The sequence below is a fragment of the Arvicanthis niloticus genome, chromosome 22 (assembly GCF_011762505.2).
Source record: "Arvicanthis niloticus isolate mArvNil1 chromosome 22, mArvNil1.pat.X, whole genome shotgun sequence".
NCBI lineage: Eukaryota > Metazoa > Chordata > Mammalia > Rodentia > Muridae > Arvicanthis > Arvicanthis niloticus.
Window position 1 is genome coordinate 12714009 of NC_133429.1, and position 23254 is coordinate 12737262.

At 38.8% G+C, this 23254-nt stretch overlaps 1 protein-coding gene across 1 annotated transcript in view; it reads left to right on the plus strand.

The window, feature by feature from the left end:
• Positions 1-2044: 2044 nt before the first annotated feature.
• Slc5a8 (solute carrier family 5 member 8) overlaps positions 2045-23254 on the plus strand; it is a 43603-nt gene continuing 22393 nt past the window's right edge. The window contains exons 1-7 of the mRNA XM_076919929.1: positions 2045-2786; positions 7986-8051; positions 10366-10417; positions 19458-19525; positions 20464-20618; positions 21611-21751; positions 23021-23150. Of these exons, the coding sequence (XP_076776044.1) occupies positions 2436-2786; positions 7986-8051; positions 10366-10417; positions 19458-19525; positions 20464-20618; positions 21611-21751; positions 23021-23150 (963 nt within the window). The 5' untranslated portion in view covers positions 2045-2435. The remainder of the gene's footprint in view (positions 2787-7985; positions 8052-10365; positions 10418-19457; positions 19526-20463; positions 20619-21610; positions 21752-23020; positions 23151-23254) is intronic.

Sequence of the window (23254 nt, forward strand, 5' to 3'; positions counted from 1 at the left end):
ACTTCCTATTTCCTGCTTCAGTTAATAGGCCATCAGCTTTTTATTGGCAGGTGATGCTTTCATACAGTACAGAAGAGATTCTCTCTACAGGGATGCAACATTTCTGAGTCTGCCTCTAAGTGACTGTGGGGCTGGATTGCTCACAGGTAGCCTGATGTTCTGTGCTTAACTCTAGGTGTCAAAAAGAGGAGTTTTGGGCTGGTGAGATGGCTCAGTGGTTAAGAGCACTGATTGCTCTTCCAGAGGTCATGAGTTCAAATTCCAGGAACCACATGGTGGCTCACAACCATCCATAATGAGATCTGATGCCCTCTTGTGAGTGTCCGAAGACAGCAGAGACTGGAGGGCAGAGCGAGTGGCCAGAGCAAGAGAGAAAAGGAAAGGGACAAAAAAAAAAAAAAAAAAAAAAGCAACAGAAAGAAGAGTTTTGTTTAAACAACTTTTCTTATATTTAGGGCTGTTGGCTTTATGAGCATTTTCAGAAATAGACTTATTTCCTAGAAGGATTAAGTTTCTCTCTGTGTTGTATTTACAGTTTGACATACACACATGATATGTAGATGTACATTTCACACATATGGGACATATCTTGTTTAAATGACCAGGTTGCTTGGATTTAGCTTGTGTTTTTCTCTGCAAATTTTATATGCGTACATACATACACATACACACACATATATGTGTGTGTATTATATGTATATATATTATATAATTATATATGTATGTGTATGTACATACATACATATACATAAGTTATATGTATGTACATATATATGTGATAAAAAAAAATCTAATAGAATTTTCTTCACACTGGGCTGGGCTAAAGGCATTTGATTCCTGCAAATCAACTGGTAAGTCACAAAGTTGCATGAAAATGAATTAGGACAGTATAAAATAGATAGAAAGTTGGTTACACTTGACTGGAGGGGTTACTTTAGGAGGAAACTTAGAGAATCATGGTACTGTGTGTCACATATACTGATAGTAATATTTCAAAGTAAGATACTTAAAACATGTTCTGAGCAATAGACATAATCTTCTCAGGCTCTAGAGAGGTGCCTCATTGATTAAGAGTACTGGCTGCTCTTCCAGAGGACCTGGGATGAATTCCCAGCACCCGCAATGGCTCAAAACTGTCTGTAATTCCAGGTAATCTGATGCCCCCTTCTGGTCTCCACTGGCACTGCATGCACAAGGTGAGAAGACAAACATGCAGGCAAAGCACTCATACATATAAAATAAAAATAAGTAAGTTTAGAAAAGCATCACAGAATGTTTGTATTTAAGTAGGTTTGTTTAAGTGTAACATAAGTGTTTACCGTTAACACACGACCCGATTTAAAAGCCTTTTCCGCCACCATTTCCTTGGGCAAGGAGTCTTCTCCTCTCCTACCCTCTCTTTCTCATTCTCCTTCCCTCCCTGCCTCTCTCAGTAGAATCTCTGTGAGGTTCTTGCAGCACAGCCAAGGATGACCTTGAACTTCTGATCAGTGCTAGAATTACAGGCAAGTGTCTCCATGGCTGTTGACTTCACCTCCCTGAAACACCTTTCCTTTTTAGAAAAAGGAAGATACTTCCTATCTTAAGGGCAATTGTAAGAATCATACTTGTTAGTGCAAAAGGCATTAGTCACGTCTGTTTTTGTTTTTTAAACCTAATCTCATTAGAGAATAGCAACGGTCATTGCTACTGCAGGCTATAGAAGGGGATTAGAAAAGACTATAAGGGATCAGAAATGTTTGTTGAGTGAAAACGCAAGCAACCTACAGCACAGCCTTCTTTGTCTCCTTTATGGTTGCTCACCCGTCTAACCACTATGATCTCAGTTACCGCAGTTGTCACTCTCATCTTCCATTAATCTGTCAAGTGATGACGAGCCTCAAACTCTAAGCGTACCTTCAAGCGAGGACCTGGACTGTGAACTGGAAAGCGTGACAACTGCCCTTCGATCCACCCCCCCCCCCCACTGCCCCAGACACACACCCATCACCTGCCTGTTTAAATGCTGCGTCCCCGCCGCTGTCATTTAATAAAACTTGCGCAGAGCGCGCGCTGTGGATTCGCTGGACGCTGCGGGAGGTTCCGGTTCTCCCCCGCCCCAGAGTCGCTGGTGCCTAGGCAGTCGCAGTTGGGCCACCCGGGGCCACACCTGGTGAGCGCTCAGCGCTGCCCCAGCGCGACTTCTCCCGGACTTCTCCCGGGGTCCCAGAGTGTCAGGGGCGCAGCTGGCGACCGGAGTCTTCCAGATCAGGCGATTAGCAACAGGTATTTAGGCTTCTACGTCCTCGAGGACCCACACCTGAGGGACGGGACGTACCAGACGCCACGCCTGCCTCAATAGGGAGAAAAAAAGCTAGCGCCGGCCTGAGGCTGAAGCCACCTGTGCTGCGCCTGCCACCACTGTGCACTCTAGGTGCAGGTCACCGCGGGGGACCATGGACGCGTCGCGGGACATCGGCAGCTTTGTGGTGTGGGACTACGTGGTGTTCGCAGGCATGCTGCTCATCTCGGCGGCCATCGGCATCTATTACGCCTTCGCGGGGGGCGGCCAGCAGACCTCTAAGGACTTTTTGATGGGCGGCCGCAGTATGACCGCTGTGCCTGTGGCTCTGTCCCTCACCGCCAGCTTCATGTCCGCTGTCACTGTCCTGGGCACCCCGGCCGAGGTCTACCGTTTTGGGGCGATATTCAGCATCTTTGGCATCACCTACTTTTTTGTAGTGGTTCTCAGCGCGGAGGTCTTCCTTCCAGTGTTCTACAGACTGGGGATTACCAGCACCTATGAGGTGAGAGGTGGGGGTTGGGAGAGGGGAGGCTTGCTTGCATTTTCAGGCTCCAGAAGGGACTTTCTAGGGACAAGCAGTTTCTGCCATATGGAGATTTCTCCTTGTGGGTGTATCTGGGCTTACCCCACCCCCACCCCGTGCGCCCCATACTAAAGGGAATAGATCTGTGGGATCGGGATTTTTGAGCTCAGATCCAAAGCAAACCAAGTAGAATGGACAAGTATTAACTAGAGTCTTTCCTGATTTTATGAAGCTTTAAAATGGTGTGTGTGTGTGTGTGTGTGTGTGTGTGTGTGTGTGTGTGTGTGTGTGTCCATCCCAAGAATTTGTCTACCCTAGTGGTTAAGGTGTAGCTCTTGTTCCAGAGCTTGCCTTGAAACCAAATTCCACCACTTGTGAATGACCTTGGGCCATTTACTTAACCTTTTGTAAGGATAGCTTCATCTCAAGAAGAAAATAGTACTGGCAACGTCGTCCGATTGTGGAGAGAATTAAATGCGCTGATGCAGGTGTTCCTTTTAGCCTAGCACAGAGTATATGCTGGGTAAGAGCTGAAGGCGATTACTGTGGCGGAAGTTCTGAGATGATTAGCAAAATGAAGCAGCAAGGTTCTTAAACAGCACTGCTTGCTGCCTCGCTATGGAAAGATCTCGTAGGAGGCCCACATTTCATCTGTTGCTGCGTTCTTCTGAATGTCCATTTTAAAAGTTATTCTCAGGACAAGCCTTTTCAAGAATGAAGAACGTTTAGTTTGGTTCCACTTAAAGAGATGTCAAAGTTGTGTGTATGCCTATATCCCTATAAAAAAAAAGAAAAGAAAAGAAAAGAAAAGAAAAGAAAAGAAAAGAAAAAGCCCAGCCTCTCCTGGGATGTCCTTCACTCAGACCTTAACCTACAAGCTTTACAGACAAGTTCCCACAGCACTAGGCTACCAGCTAGGGAGCTAGGCGCCTCATCTCACAGCCTCTTGGTCCTGGAGTATATGGTCCATTTCCCTGGAAGGAGGTTTCACAGTGAGGCTGATTCAGTCTGTGCTGACCACCTGCTTCATTGACATGGCAAGTGTTGGTGGCAAGCTCTGTGTTCTGCAGATGCCACCCAAGTCTAGGCATGTCCGAGGCTGAATTGTCTTCTAACTGTGGTCACTGTGTTTATGGAAGCTGTCTTCACCCTAGGTGTGAGAAGAAGATTTCTCTTTGTGAAAGGGAGGTGACAGACAAACTGGCTGTCCCTGGCCAAATTCAGTTCTCACTGCTGTCTTCTGTCGTTTTTCCAAAAACATTCATAATAAGCCCTGATTATTTTGTTTAAGAAATTATTAATTTAAGAATTTACCAGCGAGGAACAGCAGATGAAATCTCAAGTGCCTTTTAAAAACTCAGAAGGCTGGTGATGCTGTGCTCACATTTCCCACAGCCACTGAGACTCCAGCAATCAATAGTCACTGATCTTGCTCAGCTAATGCCCATTCTGAGACTTTTCGCACATGCATATGGGCATTCTCCTGGTGGAGAAATCTTTACCAAAGTGCATGGAAGATAGTCAGCACTGAAGGGCCCCTTGATCAATGGGTTATGTGACAGAACACATTTCTTAGTGGGTGTGAGGACTATCCCAGCATCTTAAGATGTGATCTCCTAGCTCCCGTCATTCATCTGTGTTGCCAGGTGGACTATTGAGGCCCTGAAGTCTGTGAGCTCTGACCTGTAGCTAACCAACTCCAAAACTTAGAAAATGGCTTGAATAACCTGGTAAGAGGACTCCAGCCCTGCCAGAAGAACACTGCTCTCAGAACCACTGACCCATGCCTCTTCGGGGGCTGTAACATTAACTCAACCAGAAAGGGACTTCTGTGTTTCTAGTGACAGAAGTTAAGTTAGCAAGGATTCTGGCTTAAAATGGCTAATGTTTATTGAATATTTATAATTCATGCCAGGCACAAGGCTGCATGTTTTTATACATATTATCTAATTCAGCATAGCACAATATGTGTAAGGGTATGCTTGCAGCAATGTTTTCCAGATGGAAAGGCTCAGAGTCAGATAAGCCAGAGTGGGGAAGGAATAAGAATCCATGCCAAGCCACTTACTGATTGTTTCTGAAGGCCCTAGTGAGTTGGTTATAACCCTAAGCATTTCAGAGGGAACCAAGGAAGTCATACAGGACCTTTGGACTTATAATCACATTGTACATGTCCAGCTAAGGGTATCAGGTAGTCAGGGAGAAGGAAGCTTGCTGTGCTTCTGTTAAGTTAATTAGTCATGGCAGAGGATGTCTTGGGGGAGGCCTTGTGGTTCTGTGTTGAGGACACCGTGACAGATATGCTGCCCAACACTGAGTATTAACGGTCACCTACACATTCTTGCCCAAATATGAATTATTTCTACATTTCTATTTCTATAGCCCAATTTGGATGACTACAACATTTTAACGCTACCACTGATGTCAAAATATAGATGATAGGCATTTAAGAATGTCCAGATTCACAGATTGGCAGGAAGCCTATTGTAGGAATCCAGTGTAATTAATAATTTCTTCAGGGTCTCCCAGGCTCTACTTTAGTTACTTTACTGTGTATATCAATTGAAACCCTCACATCTCTAAGTTAATCTAAATTCCAAGGACTATGAAAGATCTCTGTTCACTGTAGGTATCTATTATTCTGTAGTTTTGCTTGTAAACTCCAGATCTGTTCTCTAAGCCTATGGGACCAGGGTTCCTGCTTAGGTTCTTACACATTTCCTCTGAAGTCTAGTAAAGGACTTCCTGTTTCTTTCTTAGGTTGACCCTGTGTGAGTATAAACGTATTATTCAGTTGATCTTCAGAACACTAATATATGTCAAAAATTTCAAGTTATTTGGCTTAATTTGTTATATCTCCTTTTTACTGCAATGGTCTCTTAAGCTTTGTGTAGTCCCCGGCAATTGGATACATGGATCAAGAAAAGGCAAAACACTAGCTGGCTGTGCCTTTAATCCAAGCACTTGTAAAGCAGAAGCAGGTGGATCTCTGTGAGTTTCACAATACCCTTGGCTAAAGATTGCCAGATTCCAGGATAGCCAGGGGGCTACAAAAGACTTCTGTATCTATTCATCTTCACTCATATGCATTGCAGATTTTCTTAAGAGAATTCTTCAGAAATGATGCCACTGTTTCCAGTTTTCAGAAATGTCTCCACTTTCCAAAGTAGCCTTACATGGTTTTGATATACATGATTCACCATGTCCTTGGCTTTTGATTCCACTAATCTTAGCATCTAAGCTTGGAAAAGTTTACATCTTCTTATCTATTTATAATATTGGATACCTTCCCTTGCAAAATCAAAGAGAAAGAACTGCTCCTGGTATCCTCATTTTAAACACAAGGAAGCTGAGATACAGAGAATGGTAGAGCCTCAAGCTCATGAGTCAGGCTTGGGACTGCTCGGGGGCTGCAATTCTGCTGCAGAACTGTGTTGGGAATTTGTCACCTGTCAGTGACAAATGAAGGTCTTATTTGTCTGTGGTGCTATGTACTTGTTGAGTCTTAAACTCATGATCAGATTATTTTCTTTTTATTAATGTGGTTGTAGGCACAGATTCTGTGCATCAAATTTTGTAAGCTTGTGTATCACATCCCTGAAAACAGATTACAATCTTGGTCCTCTCTGAGTACCAGTATCCTCATCTCTAACATAATGCCTGCTTCACAGAGTGACCAAGTATGCCAGGCGTGTTAGTTGTGACTATGCAGCAAAAATACCTGTATGTCTTTCCATTTGATGACTAGCTAATGCCAATTTCTCCTCCTCCTTTTGCTTCTCCTCCTGTTGATTCTGTCTCTTCCTTTATTCACCAAGACTCCTAGCCATTGACTTACTTCTTTGTAAATGCACTAATAATATTCAAGTTAAATAATATCTTGGCCTTTAGCTCAGAAATTCTGATTCTAACTGTAATATATTATTATATATTATACAACACAGGAAATAAACAGACCATATTATAAACTATAGTAGATTTCAAGGAGAATTGTAAAGATTGGGAGGGTCTTGGCTCTAAACAAGACAACCTGACACTCAAGAGACGGAGGCAGAAGGATGAGAAATTGAGGCCAGTCTGGGCTACATACAATGAAAGCAAAACCCAAACCAACAAACTGACCTAGGTAGCCAGAAATGGTGGCACATACATGTAATTCACTTGGAAAGAAAGTGAAGAAGGATCAAAAAATGTAAGAACTACCTGGTCTTTATAGGCAGACCCTTTCTTAGAGACAAAACAAAATGAGACAGAACAACACTGAAAACTTGACCTCAATGATGTAAGTTAACCTATATACATACTCACACACACATACACACACTCAGACATACACATGCTTATACACACACAGTCACAGACATATAATTACACACATATACATACTCTCACAATACAGACACATACTTACACATACATGCACACATATATTTATACATATATACACACATACATTCATTTATACATTTATGCACACACATGCACACGTACACAGACATGTACACACACCCACACACCCACACACACACACACACACACACACACACACACACACGCACGCACGCACGCACTGGTGCACCAAAGATTGCAGAGCAAGGAGTTTGAAGGTAGTTCATAGAACAGCACGAGAGGCAGAGTAAACAGCTCCTGGAAAGGACAAAAAAGCATCAACAGCTTCTTCAGTTCTTGTCAGTCCTTCCCCAGTTTAGCAGTTTCCATCTGGAGGAGGTGATTGGCTGTCCTGACATCACGTGATTTCCCTTGCTCAGAAGAGTCAGCGTGTAGCTGATACAGATTTCTACTCTGAAATAGAAAGAGGCTGATTCCTCTCAATCCAATCAAAAGAAACAGAGAGTGTTTACTAAGAAGAAAGAAACAATAGACCGGTGATTGACAGGGGCAGCACAAAGGGGTTTTCATGCGCTGATTGTGAGAGAGGATTACAGAAATCTTTGTGCATCTTAAAAGTCATTGAGTGGTAGTCTAAAGCATCAATTTTGCCGTATGTAAGTAAAATCAACTTAGTAAAGTAAAAACACAGAATGCAAATAAGTTATGAAGTTCATTTAAATGTCTCACCCTTCATTTCTCGAGGCGATTTAAAATGTGTTTAGAAGAGTTATGTCACTCTTATCTTCTCTTTTTTCTCTCCCCCCACCCCTTTTTTTTTTGCAACAGTATTTGGAACTTCGATTTAATCGATTCATTCGTCTCTGTGGCACAGTCCTCTTCATCATTCAAACAGTAGGTACCTCTCCATTAATTTACTTTGCTATCGAAAGTGTTTTTATCTTTGGGTGAGCCTTGTTTGGGAAATACATGGAAGATAAAGAGGAGATGACAAGATTACAAGGAAATGAAAAACAAAACAAGACAAAAACAAAAACAAAACCATGCTCGTCTTCACAGAGAAGGAATCCTAAAGATCTTTAAACTGTTTCAGTGGAGAAAAACAATGGTTTAAGTGAACTTTTTTTTAATAGTCATTGCTGTTTATTGAGTGAAGTGACTTTGACCTGAAGCTGAAGTAGAACAATCTTTTTTTTCAGTAACTTATTTTTTTAAATTCACTTTAGATCCTGATCGAAGTCCTGGTTTAAGTGAATTTAAATACTGTATCAGTCAAACAATAGACATAGAGCTTTAGGAAAATATCCTTTCTAACCTTCTCCACCTCGACCAAGCTGACAGTGAGCGCATTATTTAAATGACAGAAATATTTGAGGGAGCTACATTGGCTGACAGGAGGGAATTCTCATACAAGGGAAACAAGGTGTAGATTTCTCAGTCTTTCAGCAACTATGTAATAGATTCAAGCCTGACGGGAAGACTTTAGGGAAAAATTTTGTGTAAAAGCATACTTTAAAAATGAATCAGCATTCTTTAAAAACTTGAGCTTGCTTCAAGCGGAGCAGTACGCTTAGTGCAAAAGGAGAATCCTGAGCTTTAGGAGTCATTCAAGAATATGCAAATGTAGATAGACACATTGACGTTGAACATGAATGCAAAGCAAAGGTGTGAGGCTCCTGCAGGGTTCCCATGATCCTTATCACAGCGTTTAGCTCTCTCCCCCACAGCTGAGCATTTAAGGTCTGGATTTGGTAAGGGAGGTTGCCAGTTTGCAGGTCAAAAGCCACTGAAGCATTTGCTCTAGAGAGATGTGAGACAGAGCGCCCGCCCTTTCCCACCATGTCTTTGTACCTGTCGGCGGGTCTTAGCACCTGCAGTGTGAAAAGGCAGGTGGAGACTCTAATAATCTAAGGCTAGTTGCTACTATGTAGTCCCTGTTCCTGCTAAAGATGCCTCCATGAGCAAGAAATGAGAACAGGTGTTATGAAGTCAGTGTGTGCACCTTTCAGATCTTCAACAGGGACAGAATAATGGTCATGGAAAGTCGCTCATTTCTTTTCAAAGGAGGAGAACATTAACCTTTCCTATTTGAAGGACTTGCTTGTCTGTAGGATAATTAAGCATTTGATTAGCACATACTTTTGCAATGTTTATAACATTTTATAATGTTACCCGGAACTACCCACTATAGAATGTCTTTGAAGGGCGAAATGCAATGAAAACGATATTTTGAGAAACAGATATTTTGTCTTAACAATTGTCTTCAAGGCCAATACATATTTATTGAACAAATGAGTAGAGAGTGATTATATAAAATGATGGATTATAACCCTTGAAAGGTTTCATAATTTTTAATACAAATTTACACTTTTAGTTTTTGTGTGTGTTTTTATTTTTCAAGACAGGGTTTCTTTGTGTAACAGAGCCCTGGCTGCCCTGCATTTGCTTTGTAGACCAGGCTGGCCTCGAAACAGATTTACACTTTTGCCTAATGAGTTTAAAAGATAGTTTTCAAATATTTTTTACTTTGAAAAAAATCCTTTGAATGGTTAGTTTGTAGCTTAGCTGTGGACCGCTTATGGTGTTTGTATAAGGCTTTGGATTCCACTCACAGCCATGAAAAAAAAAATGGCGACTAGAGATATTTGAAGGCATATAATTGTGGGACCAACCAATTATTGTTTCTTTGTGTTTCTGTATTTTAAATCTATAAAAATTGAGTTTAAACTTGAGTTAGTGGATCAATGAACATATTTTGGTACTAAATCATTCCACTTTTACAAAAAGTCTTCATAAAAGGTTTTTGTGGGGTTGGTGAGATGGCTCAGCGGTTAAGAGCACCGACTGCTCTTCAGGAGGTCATGAGTTCAAATCCCAGCAACCACATGGTGGCTCACAACCATCCTTAATGAGATCTGATGCCCTCATATGGGTGTCTGAAGACAGCTATAAGTGTACTTTGGACCAGAGCGAGCAGGCCTGGAGCAAGAGGGAGAAGGAAAAGGGGAAAAACAAAAGATTTTTGTGATGTTTTAGACACACTGTAGAGAGAGAAAAAAATAACGATTTTATTTAAGTATTTTCAAGCTATAATAACACATTAAATATATTGAAATGTGTCAATTCATGACTGATTTTATAATTCGTGTATGGGATTCTCTAATTTTATACTTCATGTTGTTCATTGTTTTTCTTCTTTCCCTGATAGATTCTGTACACGGGGATTGTGATTTATGCCCCTGCTCTGGCTTTGAATCAAGGTACGTTTAAATGGGCAATCGTGTCGCTCCAGTGTCTGGTTCATTTTTTGCTATGCTTTATTCTCTTTCCTTGGGGAGATTGACAGATAGAAAAAGACTTCCAGTAGTAGGGGCTTTATGAGGTAGTGGGGTGGGCTTAGTCTATACTGGCTTCTTTGAGCTTTGATCAGATAGTTACAAAGTGTCTGTGAGCTAATAGGACAGACCTAGACCTTGTTGGGGTAGGAGTGGTTGCTTCAGTCTTGTATGTCTGCCAGTCATCCTTACTTTCTTCACACCCTCTCCCCTACTGGAGCCTAAATGACTATTCCCTCCATTTGTCTATTACCTGAAGTCCATCCCTGCATTGATTTGCTTTCCATTGCTTCTGTAAATACCATGAACAAAAACAACTTGAGGAGATAAGTGTTTCTTTCAGGTTATAGCTTACAGCCCATTAAGAAGGGAAGTCAAGGCAGGAACCCAAAGCAGGAACCTGGAGGCAGGAAGTGAAACTGAGGCTATGGAAGGGTGCTGCTTACTGGTTTGCTGCCCATGGCATGTTCAATTTTTTCTTCTCTTATGAAAACCTATTTTTTATTTTAATTTTACCTTATTGGGGATTAATTTTTATGCAATCAAATGTGCCAACTTCAATACCAAGTTCAAGGAAAATGGACATATACTAACACGCCTCTAACCAATAATCACAATTAAGATATCAAAACAATGTTTACTCTCATGTTTCTGTAGAATTAATCCTCTCCTGGCTCTAGGCAACCACTGACATGGTCTTTCTCCCCTTTTGTTGAAAATAGAGTCTTTCTTCACATAGTCTGTCCTGATTACGGTTTCCCTTCCATTACTCCTCTTGGTTCCTCCCTCCCTCCCCTCTGACTCAGTTCTTCTTTTTCTCTCTCTTATTAGAAAACAGACAGACTAATAAGAGGTAACAATAAAGTATAACAAAATAAACTATAATAACACAAAACAAAAACTTATCATATAGAAGTTGGACAAGACAAACCGACAGAAGGAAAGAGGCTAAGGGAAGGAACGAAAGTCAGAGACCCACTCATTCACACACCCAGGAATCCCAGAAAAACACTAACCTGGAAGCCACACCATACACACAGAGGACCAGTAGGAACCTGTGTAGGCGTCTGTGCATGCTGTTTCCAGTCTGTATGCAGTCACATGAGTTTTGCTCATGATGATTTGGAAGGCCTTGTTTTGTTGGTATCGTCCATCCCCTCTGGCTCTTACACTCTTTCTGCCTCCTCTTCCATGGGGTTCCCTTAGTCTGAGGGGAAGAATTTGATGGAGCTATTCCATCTAGGGCTAAGTATTTCAAGGTCTCACTCTCTGCATAAATGTCAGGCCGTGAGTCTCTACGTTTGTTCCTATGACTAGTAATATTTGATTTTACCCTAGGTGCCTGAGATAACCAGTTTCTGGTTCCTGGTCACCCGAGCAACGTTAGGTTTCAGTTCCATCTCATGGAGCGGTCCTTAAAACAAATCAGATATTGGGTGGCTCGTCACTCAAGTTCTGTGACATCATTGTTCTAGCATATTTGGCAGATAGGATGCTGTTGTAGGTGAGAGGGTTTGTAACTGGCTTGATGTTTATGTTTCTATGATAGTAGCATGCAGAGTATATGTCTGTGCCAAAGATGCCAGAATGTAGGGTGAAGGGTGTGTGTAGGCACCAGCTAGACGCCTCCACATTCAATGAGTTGTGTGGTGGTTGTCCTCAGCAATAGGGCCTTGCTGTCAGTTTGTAGAGAGCAACCTATTGTCTTGGCAAAAACCTAAGTTATTTGGGGATTCCCATGGGACCTCTATGGCCAACAACTCAATTAGTTATAACCCAATCCTGGTACTGGAAGCTTTGTTTGGTGACAAGAGGTATTCATTTGGGACTCTCTCTTATTTCCCCATAATTTGCTGATTTATTTTCAATCACCTTCATATATATATACATATATATGTATATATATGATATATATTAATTATATGTAATATATATATAATATATATATGGTTTTATATTACCCTCAAATGCCCCTTAATTTTAGCTGTCTCTCCCTGCATTCCTTCCCTCAGTCTGCTCTCCTCTTTTCTTCTCCATTTGATCATTCCATTCCAACACTCCCAATTCATAACTGTCTATCCTATTACTCTTTCCTAAAGAGATCTAACTGTGTGCTCTATATTCTCCCTCTGAATTTCTACAGATTTCAGCCTGGTCATCATTGACTTAACAGCCAGTATCCACATGTAAACAAATGCATACCATATTTGTCTTTCTATAGCGGGGATACCTTACTCAAGATGATTTTTTTTTCTAGTTCCATCTATTTGCCTGGAAATTTCATGCTGTTTTTTTTTTTTTTTTTAAACAGCCAAGTAATACTCCATTGTGAAAATGTACCACATTTTTCTTTATCCATTCTTCTGTTGAAGAATATCTAGATTGTTTTTGCTTCCTGGCTATCAGAGCAACAAGGAACATGATTTAATAAGTATCTCTGTGATAGGCTGACACATCCTTTGGATATATGCCCAAGAATTGTATAGCTGGATCTTGAGATAGATCATTCCCATCTTCCTGAGGGATTTCCACACTGATTTCCATAGTGGCTGTACAAGTTTACACGCCCATCTGCAGTGGAGGCGTGTTCCCCTTGCTCCACATCCTCACCAGCGTGAGCTGTCACTGGCTTTATCGATCTTAGCCATTCTGACAGGTGTAAGATGAAATGTCAAAGTAGTTTTGATTTGCATATTTCTGATGGCTGAGGATGTTAAACATTTCTTTTGAATTGTTTCCCAGCCATTTGAGATTCCCTTATTGAGAATTCTTTGTTTAGATCTGTATTCCATTTTCAAATTGAATTGTTTTCTTGATGTCTAGTGTTTTTTGAGTGCTTTACATATTTTGGACATTAGCTCTCTATCAGACGTGTAGTTGATAAGAATATTTTTCTGTTCTGTAGGCTGCCGCCTTGTCAGAATGATGGTGTCCTTCACTATGCAGATGCTTCTCAGTTTCATCTTGTTGATCTAATTTTTATGCAACCCAGGGCCACCCACTGTGGGCTGGGTTTCCCTGTATCAACCATTAATTAAGAAATGCCCTTATAAGGCTAATCTGATAGAGACATTTTCCCAACTGAGGTTTCCACTTCCCAGAAGATTCTAACCTCCCAGTTGTCAAGTTTGCAAAAACATCACTAGCATAGTCCCTAAGAGGCTTCTGTTTTCTGCTCAGATTCATAATGAAATCTGGCCTTTCTTCCTGGACTTCTACTAGAGTCCACAGTGAAAAAGACAGTAGCTGTGTGATTTGACATATGAGGTTGGTCCTAGGGACTACTGTGTTCATAAAGACCCATGAAGGTACCAGTCAATAAACTACCACTTTAGATTTGTATAAAAGCAGTGAGAACTGCTTATCAAAGCAGTTTTGGCTAGCCATAGCTTTGAAAAGAACTATGGGAAAACTCTGTGCCCTTTGACTTCTTATCAGTTAAAAGTGAGTTTATCTCTAAAACTCCTTGTAAACCAAGTAGGTGGTATTTTCGATGGTTAAAAGGTGCAATTCCTGAAGTAAGTGTAATGTGGGAGAACCTACTAACTCCACACTCCATCTTCTTGATTTTATGACAGGAGCGGTAGTAACTGTTATCTGAGTCTGTGACATGTGAGAGTATCATTACAGAGAATGTACTGAAGTGTACTCTTGCCATCTGCATGTGAGGCAAGACCCATGTCAACATCACCACCAGTGGAAATGGTTTGCTTAATAGCTAAGAAATGAGTTAAAAACCTGATACATCATCTATTGCCTTTAACTGTAATTAAAGGTGTCATGTCAGGGTTTTGAAACACAGTTCTTGGAATAATCTAAGCATGGACTTTAACCTCTGATGTAATCAAAGATTTTGTCTTTCTTCTCTGGAAAAGTCCGGTGCCAGCACCTAGGCAATTTGAGCCATAGAGATTGTGTTTGGATGACTAGAATACCAACTATTTGTTTGCTGTACCCAGGAGAGTAGACGCAGTATCTTCTGAACAATAGGTGATCTTGTAAAACTTCAGAATTGGGACTTAGGTCCACAGAATTGTATCTATAGATTTTGTTTTCTTTTGTTATAGAAAAACTTCAAAGATTAACATAGGGAGAATAGTGCATTAAACCTTAATGTTGAACTACTATATTTTAATAACTCCACTTATAGTCAAATTTAACCCACCCCTTATTCCCCAGTAGCTTACTTTGCTGTAAATATGAAATGTATCATTTCATCTGTATTTCAGTTAGTTCTTTAAGAATCATAATAATAATTCCATTACCATATCTACAATATTAGCATCAATTCTCTACTCTATCAAATTTATGCTAGATTTTCCTGATATATTTTTGGTCTCTTAGAATCACAACCCAAGAAAGTCTGTTTACATACAAATATTTTTTATTTGTACTTTATTTGAGTTTATTTTTCTTGTGTTTAAAAGTTGAAAGCCAGTTTTTTTCTTGAGGTATAATTTCTACAGAACAAAAAGCACACCACTTAGGTGTAGAGTCTGATGAATCCTAAGAATTGTATATCCTCATGTAATGATAATCCAACTCAAAATCTAGACTATTTCCAGAATCCTCTTCCAGGAAGTTTCTTGTGCTATATTATAATAAATTCTCCTACTGTTTCAAGTGATGGCTATTTTGCTTTTATCACCACAAGTTTCTTTTTACTGTTCTTAGATTGTACATAAGTGGAAGAACAGACAGCTGTTGTGTATCTGGTTTCTTTGGTTAGCCAATTGCTTCTGAGATTCATTTATGTTGCCACATGAATAAGTAGTCTTCTTCTTCTTCTTCTTCTTCTTCTTCTTCTTCTTCTTCTTCTTCTTCTTCTTCTTCTTCTTCTTCTTCTTCTTCTTCTTCTTCTTTTCTCCTTCTCCTTCTCCTTCCTTCTCCTTCTCCTTCTCCTCCTCCTCCTTCTCCTCCTTCTCCTTTTCTCCTTCTTTCTCCTCCTCCTCCTCCTCCTCCTCCGCCTCCTTCTCCTCCTCCTCCTCTTCCTCCTCTTCATCCTCCTCCTCTTTCTCCTCCTCCTCCTCCTCCGCCTCCTTCTTCTCCTCCTCCTCTTCCTCCTCTTTCTCCTCCTCCTCTTTCTCCTCCTCCTCTTTCTCCTCCTCCTCTTTCTCCTCCTCCTCTTTCTCCTCCTCATCTTCTTCCTCCTCTTCATCCTCCTCCTCTTTATCCTCCTCCTCCTTCTCTTCCTCCTCCTCCTCCTCTTCCTCCTCTTCATCCTCCTCCTCTTTCTTCTTCTTCTCCTCCTCCTCTTTCTTCTCCTCCTCCTCCTCCTCCTCCTCCTCCTCCTCCTCCTCCTTCTGCCTATCTCTCATGTGTATGCACATGTGCACCCGTCTGTGTGCACACATTGAGGCCTAAAGCTGACTTCAGGAATCAGCTTCCATGGTTCTCCTTCTTAAGGTAGGGTCTTGGAGTAGAACCCAGAAATCTGTTATTACTCATCTAGCTAGCAAGCTTGCTGTGTGAATTCCCTGTCTCCCCTTCTTAACACTGGATTGTAGGCAAGGAGTTATGTGCAAACTACATTGACTGGGTTTGGGGGTTCCAAGACCCATCATAGTGTTTGTATGGCAAAGATATTAATAATGTAGCTATGTCAGTATAGTTCATTACTTCTCTTCACTAGTGATATCTCACTGCATACATGCACCAAAATCGGCTTATCTACTCCTTAGTTCATGGGCATTAGGATGCTTCTAGTTTTAGGCTACTATGAATTAAAGACACTGCTAGTATCCCTATGTAGATTTTTATGTGTTTTGCTTTCTTACCTGTTTTCATCACATATGAAGTATAAATTTCAACATCCATGTATTCTGAATGAGGACAGGACTGATATGTGCATGGAATTGAAGAGAAATTGTCAAATAGCCTTTCTAAGCATTTGTTCATTTCACATGTCCATTCCACAATAGCTGAGAACTCCAGTCATCCTACACCCTCACCAATACTTAGCATTGTTTTTTTTCATTTTTAGTGATCATAACATGTATTATATATATTATATATAAATATATATTTATATATATTATATATAATATATATTATATATAATATTATATATAAATATATATAAATATATATAATATATTATATATATATTTAGTATATAATATATATTTATAATATATAAATATAATATATATTTATAATATATATTTAATATATATTGTATATTAAATATATTATATTTAATTTAATACATATTTTATTATATTATATATAAATATATATTAATATATTATAATATATTAATATATATTTATATTATTATATATAAATATATATAAATAATATATAAATATATATAAATTATATATAAATATATATTAATATATATTATAATATATAAATATATATTAATATATATTATAATATATAAATATATATTAATATATATTTATATTATATAATATATATTAATATTATATTTAATTTAATATAATTTAATATTATATTATATAAATTATATATATTATATATATAATAAATATATAATAATATATATTTATATATATAAATATATTACATATATATATATATATATCTTGAACTCTTAATTTTGTTTTTTATATCTTATTCATGATGTTTGTTGGTACCATGTAGAAGTCAGAGAATAGTTTGTGTATATCTTCTCCTTTTCTCCTTCTCCTTCTCCCTCCTCCTCTTCCTCTTCCTCCTCCTCCTCCTCCTCTTCCTCCTCCTCTTTCTCCTCCTCTTCCTTCTCCTCCTCCTCCTTTTTCTCCTACTCCTCCTCATGTGTAGGTTTGGGGATTGAACTCAAGTCTTCAAGCTTGGTGGCAAGTCCCTTTAACCACCGAGCTTTAGTCTTGAATTCTTCGTTATTGTTGTTTTTGTTTTCGAGACAGGGTTTCTCTGTGCAGCCTCGGCTGTCTTGGAACTTGCTCTTTAGATCAGGTTGGCCTCAAACTCACAGAGATCTGCCTGCCTCCCATGTACTGGGATTACTACCATCACTACCAGCTATCCTTGAACTCTTAATCTTCTTGTTTCTACCAGCCAAGTGCTAAGATTATAGACATGCATCCTCATGCCTGGTGAGGATTTTTGTGTTTTATGACTGGACACATCTCTCCCCCCCCCCCCCCCCCCAAGCCAGTGACTAGTGTCCTTTGAGTATATGCTGAGGAGTAGAATAGCTTGGTCATTAGTCATATGAAAGTCTTAATTTTAGGTTTGTTTTTTTTTTTTGACAATGGAAAGTTCTGGAAGAGTGGTTTCCATAGTGGCTGTTTCTTGAGTCAGGTGACATGAAATGGAAGAGCCTAGGTTCATGCTTTATGTCATGCTTCCTGACTGGTGTTCATCCCCTGTTCTTGGGTTCCCAGAGCAGCTAAGTTTTAAACAGTAGTTTTCCTATCAAGATGGCACCCCAGAGTAGCCCTCTGAGGCAGCCCTCACAAAAGATGCTTCCTCAACAGCCTCTAGAACTGTATTTGCAGCTTTCCAGTGCTATGGGCTTGCCCTGTGTGCTTGTTTTTTAGATGCAGCTTTTGTCTCCCCATTCCCTGCAGGGAACCTCGTGGCTGCTCAGCTTTACTTTCTTCTGATGGATACTAGGTTCCACTTCTTTGTGCTTCTTGGTGTTTTGCTCACTGCCTCTGTCAATTTCCAACAGATTTTCCTCTTTCTCCCCCCACCTTTTTTTTTTTTTTTTTTTTTTTTTTTTTTTTTTTTTTAACTGGACGCCTTCTACTGAGGTTAAAGCATGTTTTATTGATCACTAAGGATGTTTCAAGTTACACATCAACTATTGAGTTCATTTCCGCCATCTTGGTTTTACTAGATGTAGTTTGTAATTCTTGGGAGGGTCCTTTTAGTTTATAACTTCTATTTTTTTTCACTTTAGATTTCTGTTTATTTATTAAGGATATTGCATTATTTGTCCTGTCAAGATTCTCAGGGTCTTCTATTTACCAACTGTATACATATTGGACCATTAAGTATTTCTTGTATCTTCAATGTTTGTTATAAACAGTACTTAGAGAGTTCATAATTTTCCATATGCAGGCCAAATTTTGGAACTTTTTTTTTTTAGGTAATAGTAAAAGTTTGGGGTTTATTGGCTATTAGACCTATTTCACATTATATTCTTATTTTATAATTCCCTTTTCATTGATTAGATAGGACATTCCTAAAGACATGCTTTCTTTGGTTGACTTTTTGGTTACTCTGAAAAATAACTTGTATAGGAACTGCAGGACAGGTGTCTGTTATACCCCTTTACTTTACTTAGTTTTTGAAAGAATACATTGCATGTCTAAAGGTATTGCTCAGTTTTTACTTTTGAATTGAAGTCCTTAACTTTGCTCTTACCAACTGTGTAGAATATATATGGCTCCAAAGTCAGATCTATAAATAAAAATACATTTGAAAAAGTCTAACATAGCTACATCTTTTTTGTTCTGTTTATCCTTTACATATTATAAGTAAATATCTTTTTATGTGGCTTTTATTTATTCTTCTATTAAAACATATATTCCTCCACTTCCTAGAAACCTTGTAGCTTATGATAGACTTTTGTACCTTAAGTTTTATGTTAAAAACACAGTTCAAGGTCTGGTGAAACAGCATATTTATATGAACTAATGGGCAAGAGTAGGAAATCTCCTTTGATCCCAGTCAGTCTGATCAACTACATTACAAAATCCAGCAGTCTCCTAGTTTAGTTACAATATAAATCCTTTACATGAATTCTGTTTAGACAGTGTTGGATCTATATATGATATCTGTGAATATCAACAAGCAGCAAGTTTGTTGAACTTACCAAATGTGATTTTTTATTTTTTACTTCATTTGTCTTAGAGGCATTGATGAGATGTGGTTCTAGTCTTAAGCAAATGGATCTATGAAGCTAGGTGTCTCCCTGATAATTCTTGAGAAGTGCTTTTGTTATGCACATTTCACAGTTGAATACATGTTCTCTTTTCTTCTATAGTTACAGGATTTGATCTGTGGGGCGCAGTGGTGGCCACAGGGGTGGTCTGCACATTCTACTGCACACTGGTATGTGGAGAGTGTCCTTTTCCTTCTACTCTACCTGCTTTGCAAAACTGGAATTTCAAGTAGTCATGTGCCGCAGCATGACCACTCAAATTTACTCCTTCTCTCTGGGCTTCTCACAGTACAACATTTTTGCAAGGAACATTTGGTCCTTAGATATGGATTGTAAATGAAATTTTCCTTTATCTGAACCACTGCACAGGTCCCCTGTTTTTATCTTTTGATTTGTTATTATAGTTCTCAAAATCTTGTAGATGCGCTTGTATGATATCTCAGCACAGAGACTTGTGATAATGGTCTCTTAACTATAGACACAGGTGACAACTATGTAACAGACATCAAGACATGATGCTGCTTGGTTGTGGATACAGGTTCTTTGCAGCAATGCAAATTTATGCAGTCCTTGATAGTTTGTATATTAACCTTTTAATTGCTTGATCTTCAAGGAAACAATATCCTTTCAGAGCCTGTTTAAACCCAAGTCATAGAACCTGAGGAGAAATAGTTGTGGCAGTGGTTAATTTGTAGCAATTTTAGTATCTTAACAAGTGATATAGTTATTTGGGTACACACTGAGTATTAGCACACAATGATGTCTATAGTTTAACTCTGAATTATCTTCCCAGCACTCCTCAGCCCACTTCCCTCTTGGCTAACTTATTTATCTGGCCACATAGAGTTTTATTCTCTTCTGCATTTTCACCGGCTATTGTTTGGCTTGGGAGGACCTTTCATCTTTGCTTCTGCCTATGCTTGAGGAATGGGCTAAATGTCTTCTTCTCTCTAAAGATTCTTTGAACATGACCATCTCCTTTGAGGGAACTTCTTGGCCAAACTTTATGTTTCATTATTTTTATCTATTGTACAGTTCATTCACATTTGGACAGATATATCATCACATATCATGGAAGTATTAAGCCTAACACACTTTCTCCTCAAAGGGCGGTCTTAAAGCAGTTGTCTGGACAGATGTTTTTCAAGTTGGGATCATGGTGGCTGGATTTGCATCTGTGATTATACAGGCTTCAATAACTCAAGATGGCATCAATAAGATTTTAAGTGATGCTTCTAATGGTGGAAGATTAAATTTCTGGAAGTAAGTTGCTGTTTACCTTCTGCCTAATTGAGTGCATTCTTGTTTTCTTTGTAAGAAATGGTTTTATTCACAAAAATTGATGAATTATGCAAAATTCACATCGTGTAATGTTCATAATTATATTTTTGTGATTTTATAGTTTCAATTACCAAAATTAGAAAATTAGAACTAAAATCTCTAAATTGTGTGAATTTGCTATCCTGTCTTCGTCTCTTCAGATAGCTCACTGAATCCTTTTGGCTCTTGACTTCTGTTGGTTAATGTGGTAGATAATTCTCCACAGGAGAAAGTAGGAGCACCAAGTATCTTGGAATTTGATGTAAGATGCCAGGCTGTGGGATAGAGGCTCTCAATTTTATAGTTTTCAAGGTCGTATTTAAGTGAAGGTCCCTCCCCAAAACAGCACATTGAAAAGAGTTGAGAGATACTTCAAATGGAAGTAGAGCTTTTTCCGATAGTATTTTGAGCTTGTGTGCCAGTATGAAGTGGTTTTAAATGGTTAGCATTTAACTTATACACATAGAACTCCAAGAAAGCATAATTATAATGACTTGGTAATTTAAACAAGTATATATCTTTACAGTGCATTGACCTCTTAAACTTAATTTTGCTTAGACATGTGCTAGATTAGAAATTGTGTCCACACAATGTGCTAAATTGTATTTACTTTTGTATGATATCTATTTACATAGTATACTTTGAATCCTCCCAACTCCCCAACATAGCATGGACAATTTGCCTAACAATGGTTTCCTAAGACTATGGGAGAACAAATGATAAGAACAAGTATTTTTTCTCTAATTTCATCTAGAATCTTCTAATATTTGGAAACATATTACTTAATTGAATGAATTTAAATTAGAAATATTTGTATTTTGACATTGTAAGTTTGGACATTTTTACATATGTCTGTGAGTGTGTATTGCTTGAGTGTTCTAGAACTTTTTTCAGTCTCTTGTGAACAATTTGCATTTGCTTCTCTTTTCATTCAGTTTTAATCCCAACCCTTTGCAAAGACACACATTCTGGACAATTATCATCGGAGGGACTTTTACATGGACCACCATCTACGGTGTCAACCAGTCCCAAGTGCAGAGATATATTTCCTGTAAAAGCAGACTCCATGCAAAACTGTAAGCCAAACTGTGGTGTATGAATCGTTAATAACTGCCATTCCTCTTATGGGAATGTTTCTATAAGTCAACTTTAATTCAACTTTAAATCTTTGTATCATGAAACTCCAAATATAAATGACCAACAAAGGACCAACTTTGGCTGGTGGGTGGTTCAGTAACAGAGCCCAAAGTGGTAGTAGATGTTTTTAATCAAATATTTGAAAATATTTCCATAAATTATTAAGTAAGTCACCCTCATCAAGTATATGAATGTTTCAAGAACTGTCTGAAGTCAGAAAATTATCAATGAGAGCTTAATGGAAGAATGATTGATTAAATTGCTTTGAGCCCCACAAAACAGCTTTGAATATAGCTTTTATCATCAGGAAACAATATCAGATTAGAAAAGTATATGCAGTCTCAGAATAGTGAAATGACACTGTAGAGAAATGTAAGCTTCTCAAAACAATATAGCAGAGTGTTTATTGGAGAGTAGATGTAGTAGCATACGTTGTATTGTCAGCCTCAATCATGGGTTATAATGCCCTCCAACTTGCTTCTTAGATGCCATTGTACAAGTTGCTTAGTTTCACTGAGCTTCAGATCTAAACTTGTATAGGAGAACAAGAAATACTATTACCACACTGGAAGTTTGGTAGAATCCTGTGCAGGGCATACACATGTAATTGTTCATTTCTTATTCTGCTTTAACTAATGGCATGTGAGCATAGAGAATGGGTGAGGGAGAACATGGTATGAGGAGAAACCTTGGTCCAGGAAATATAGGTTTCTCATCCTTAATGATGGGTGGTCTTACAAACTACATTGGAAGAACTTTAGTGAATTCATACACACACATACACACATACACACACACGTACACACACATATGCTGATCATGTTTAGCGCTTATAATTAAACTACTTTTTAAAATAAAATGAGTAAGTTACTCCTCTAGTACCTATTAAAATCCTTATTTTATGGTTAGAGTACTCAGTGCGTTGTAATAGTTAGATAATATTACAAAGCCATGGATAACTGTGGATTTCAAGTAGGAAGGCATATTCACTGAGAAACAACATCTACCAGAAAGATTTATAGATACATCATTGATTGATATCAAAGAAGACAATTTAGGTAAAATAAAAATCATTTTTGATAATCAAAATATTATGTGCGTTTATTTATTAAAATATAATCATGACATGGTCTCTTGTTCTTGTAACAGTTTCCTTGGTCTTTGGGATAGAAATTACAGCTGTTATTTGCTGATATCCTCTCCTTTAGGTCTCTCTATGTCAACCTTGTGGGCCTCTGGGTGATCCTCACCTGCTCTGTGTTCTGTGGGCTCGCCCTGTACTCCAGATACCGGGACTGTGATCCCTGGACATCTAAGAAAGTGTCAGAACTTGACCAGGTTTGGAATCACGTCCTTCTCACATGTGCACTGATGATATTACAAAGCCTGTGTGGTGTTAGGAAGGAGCGTTTTTGTTCTTGTAGAGACCCAGCAAGTGGGCA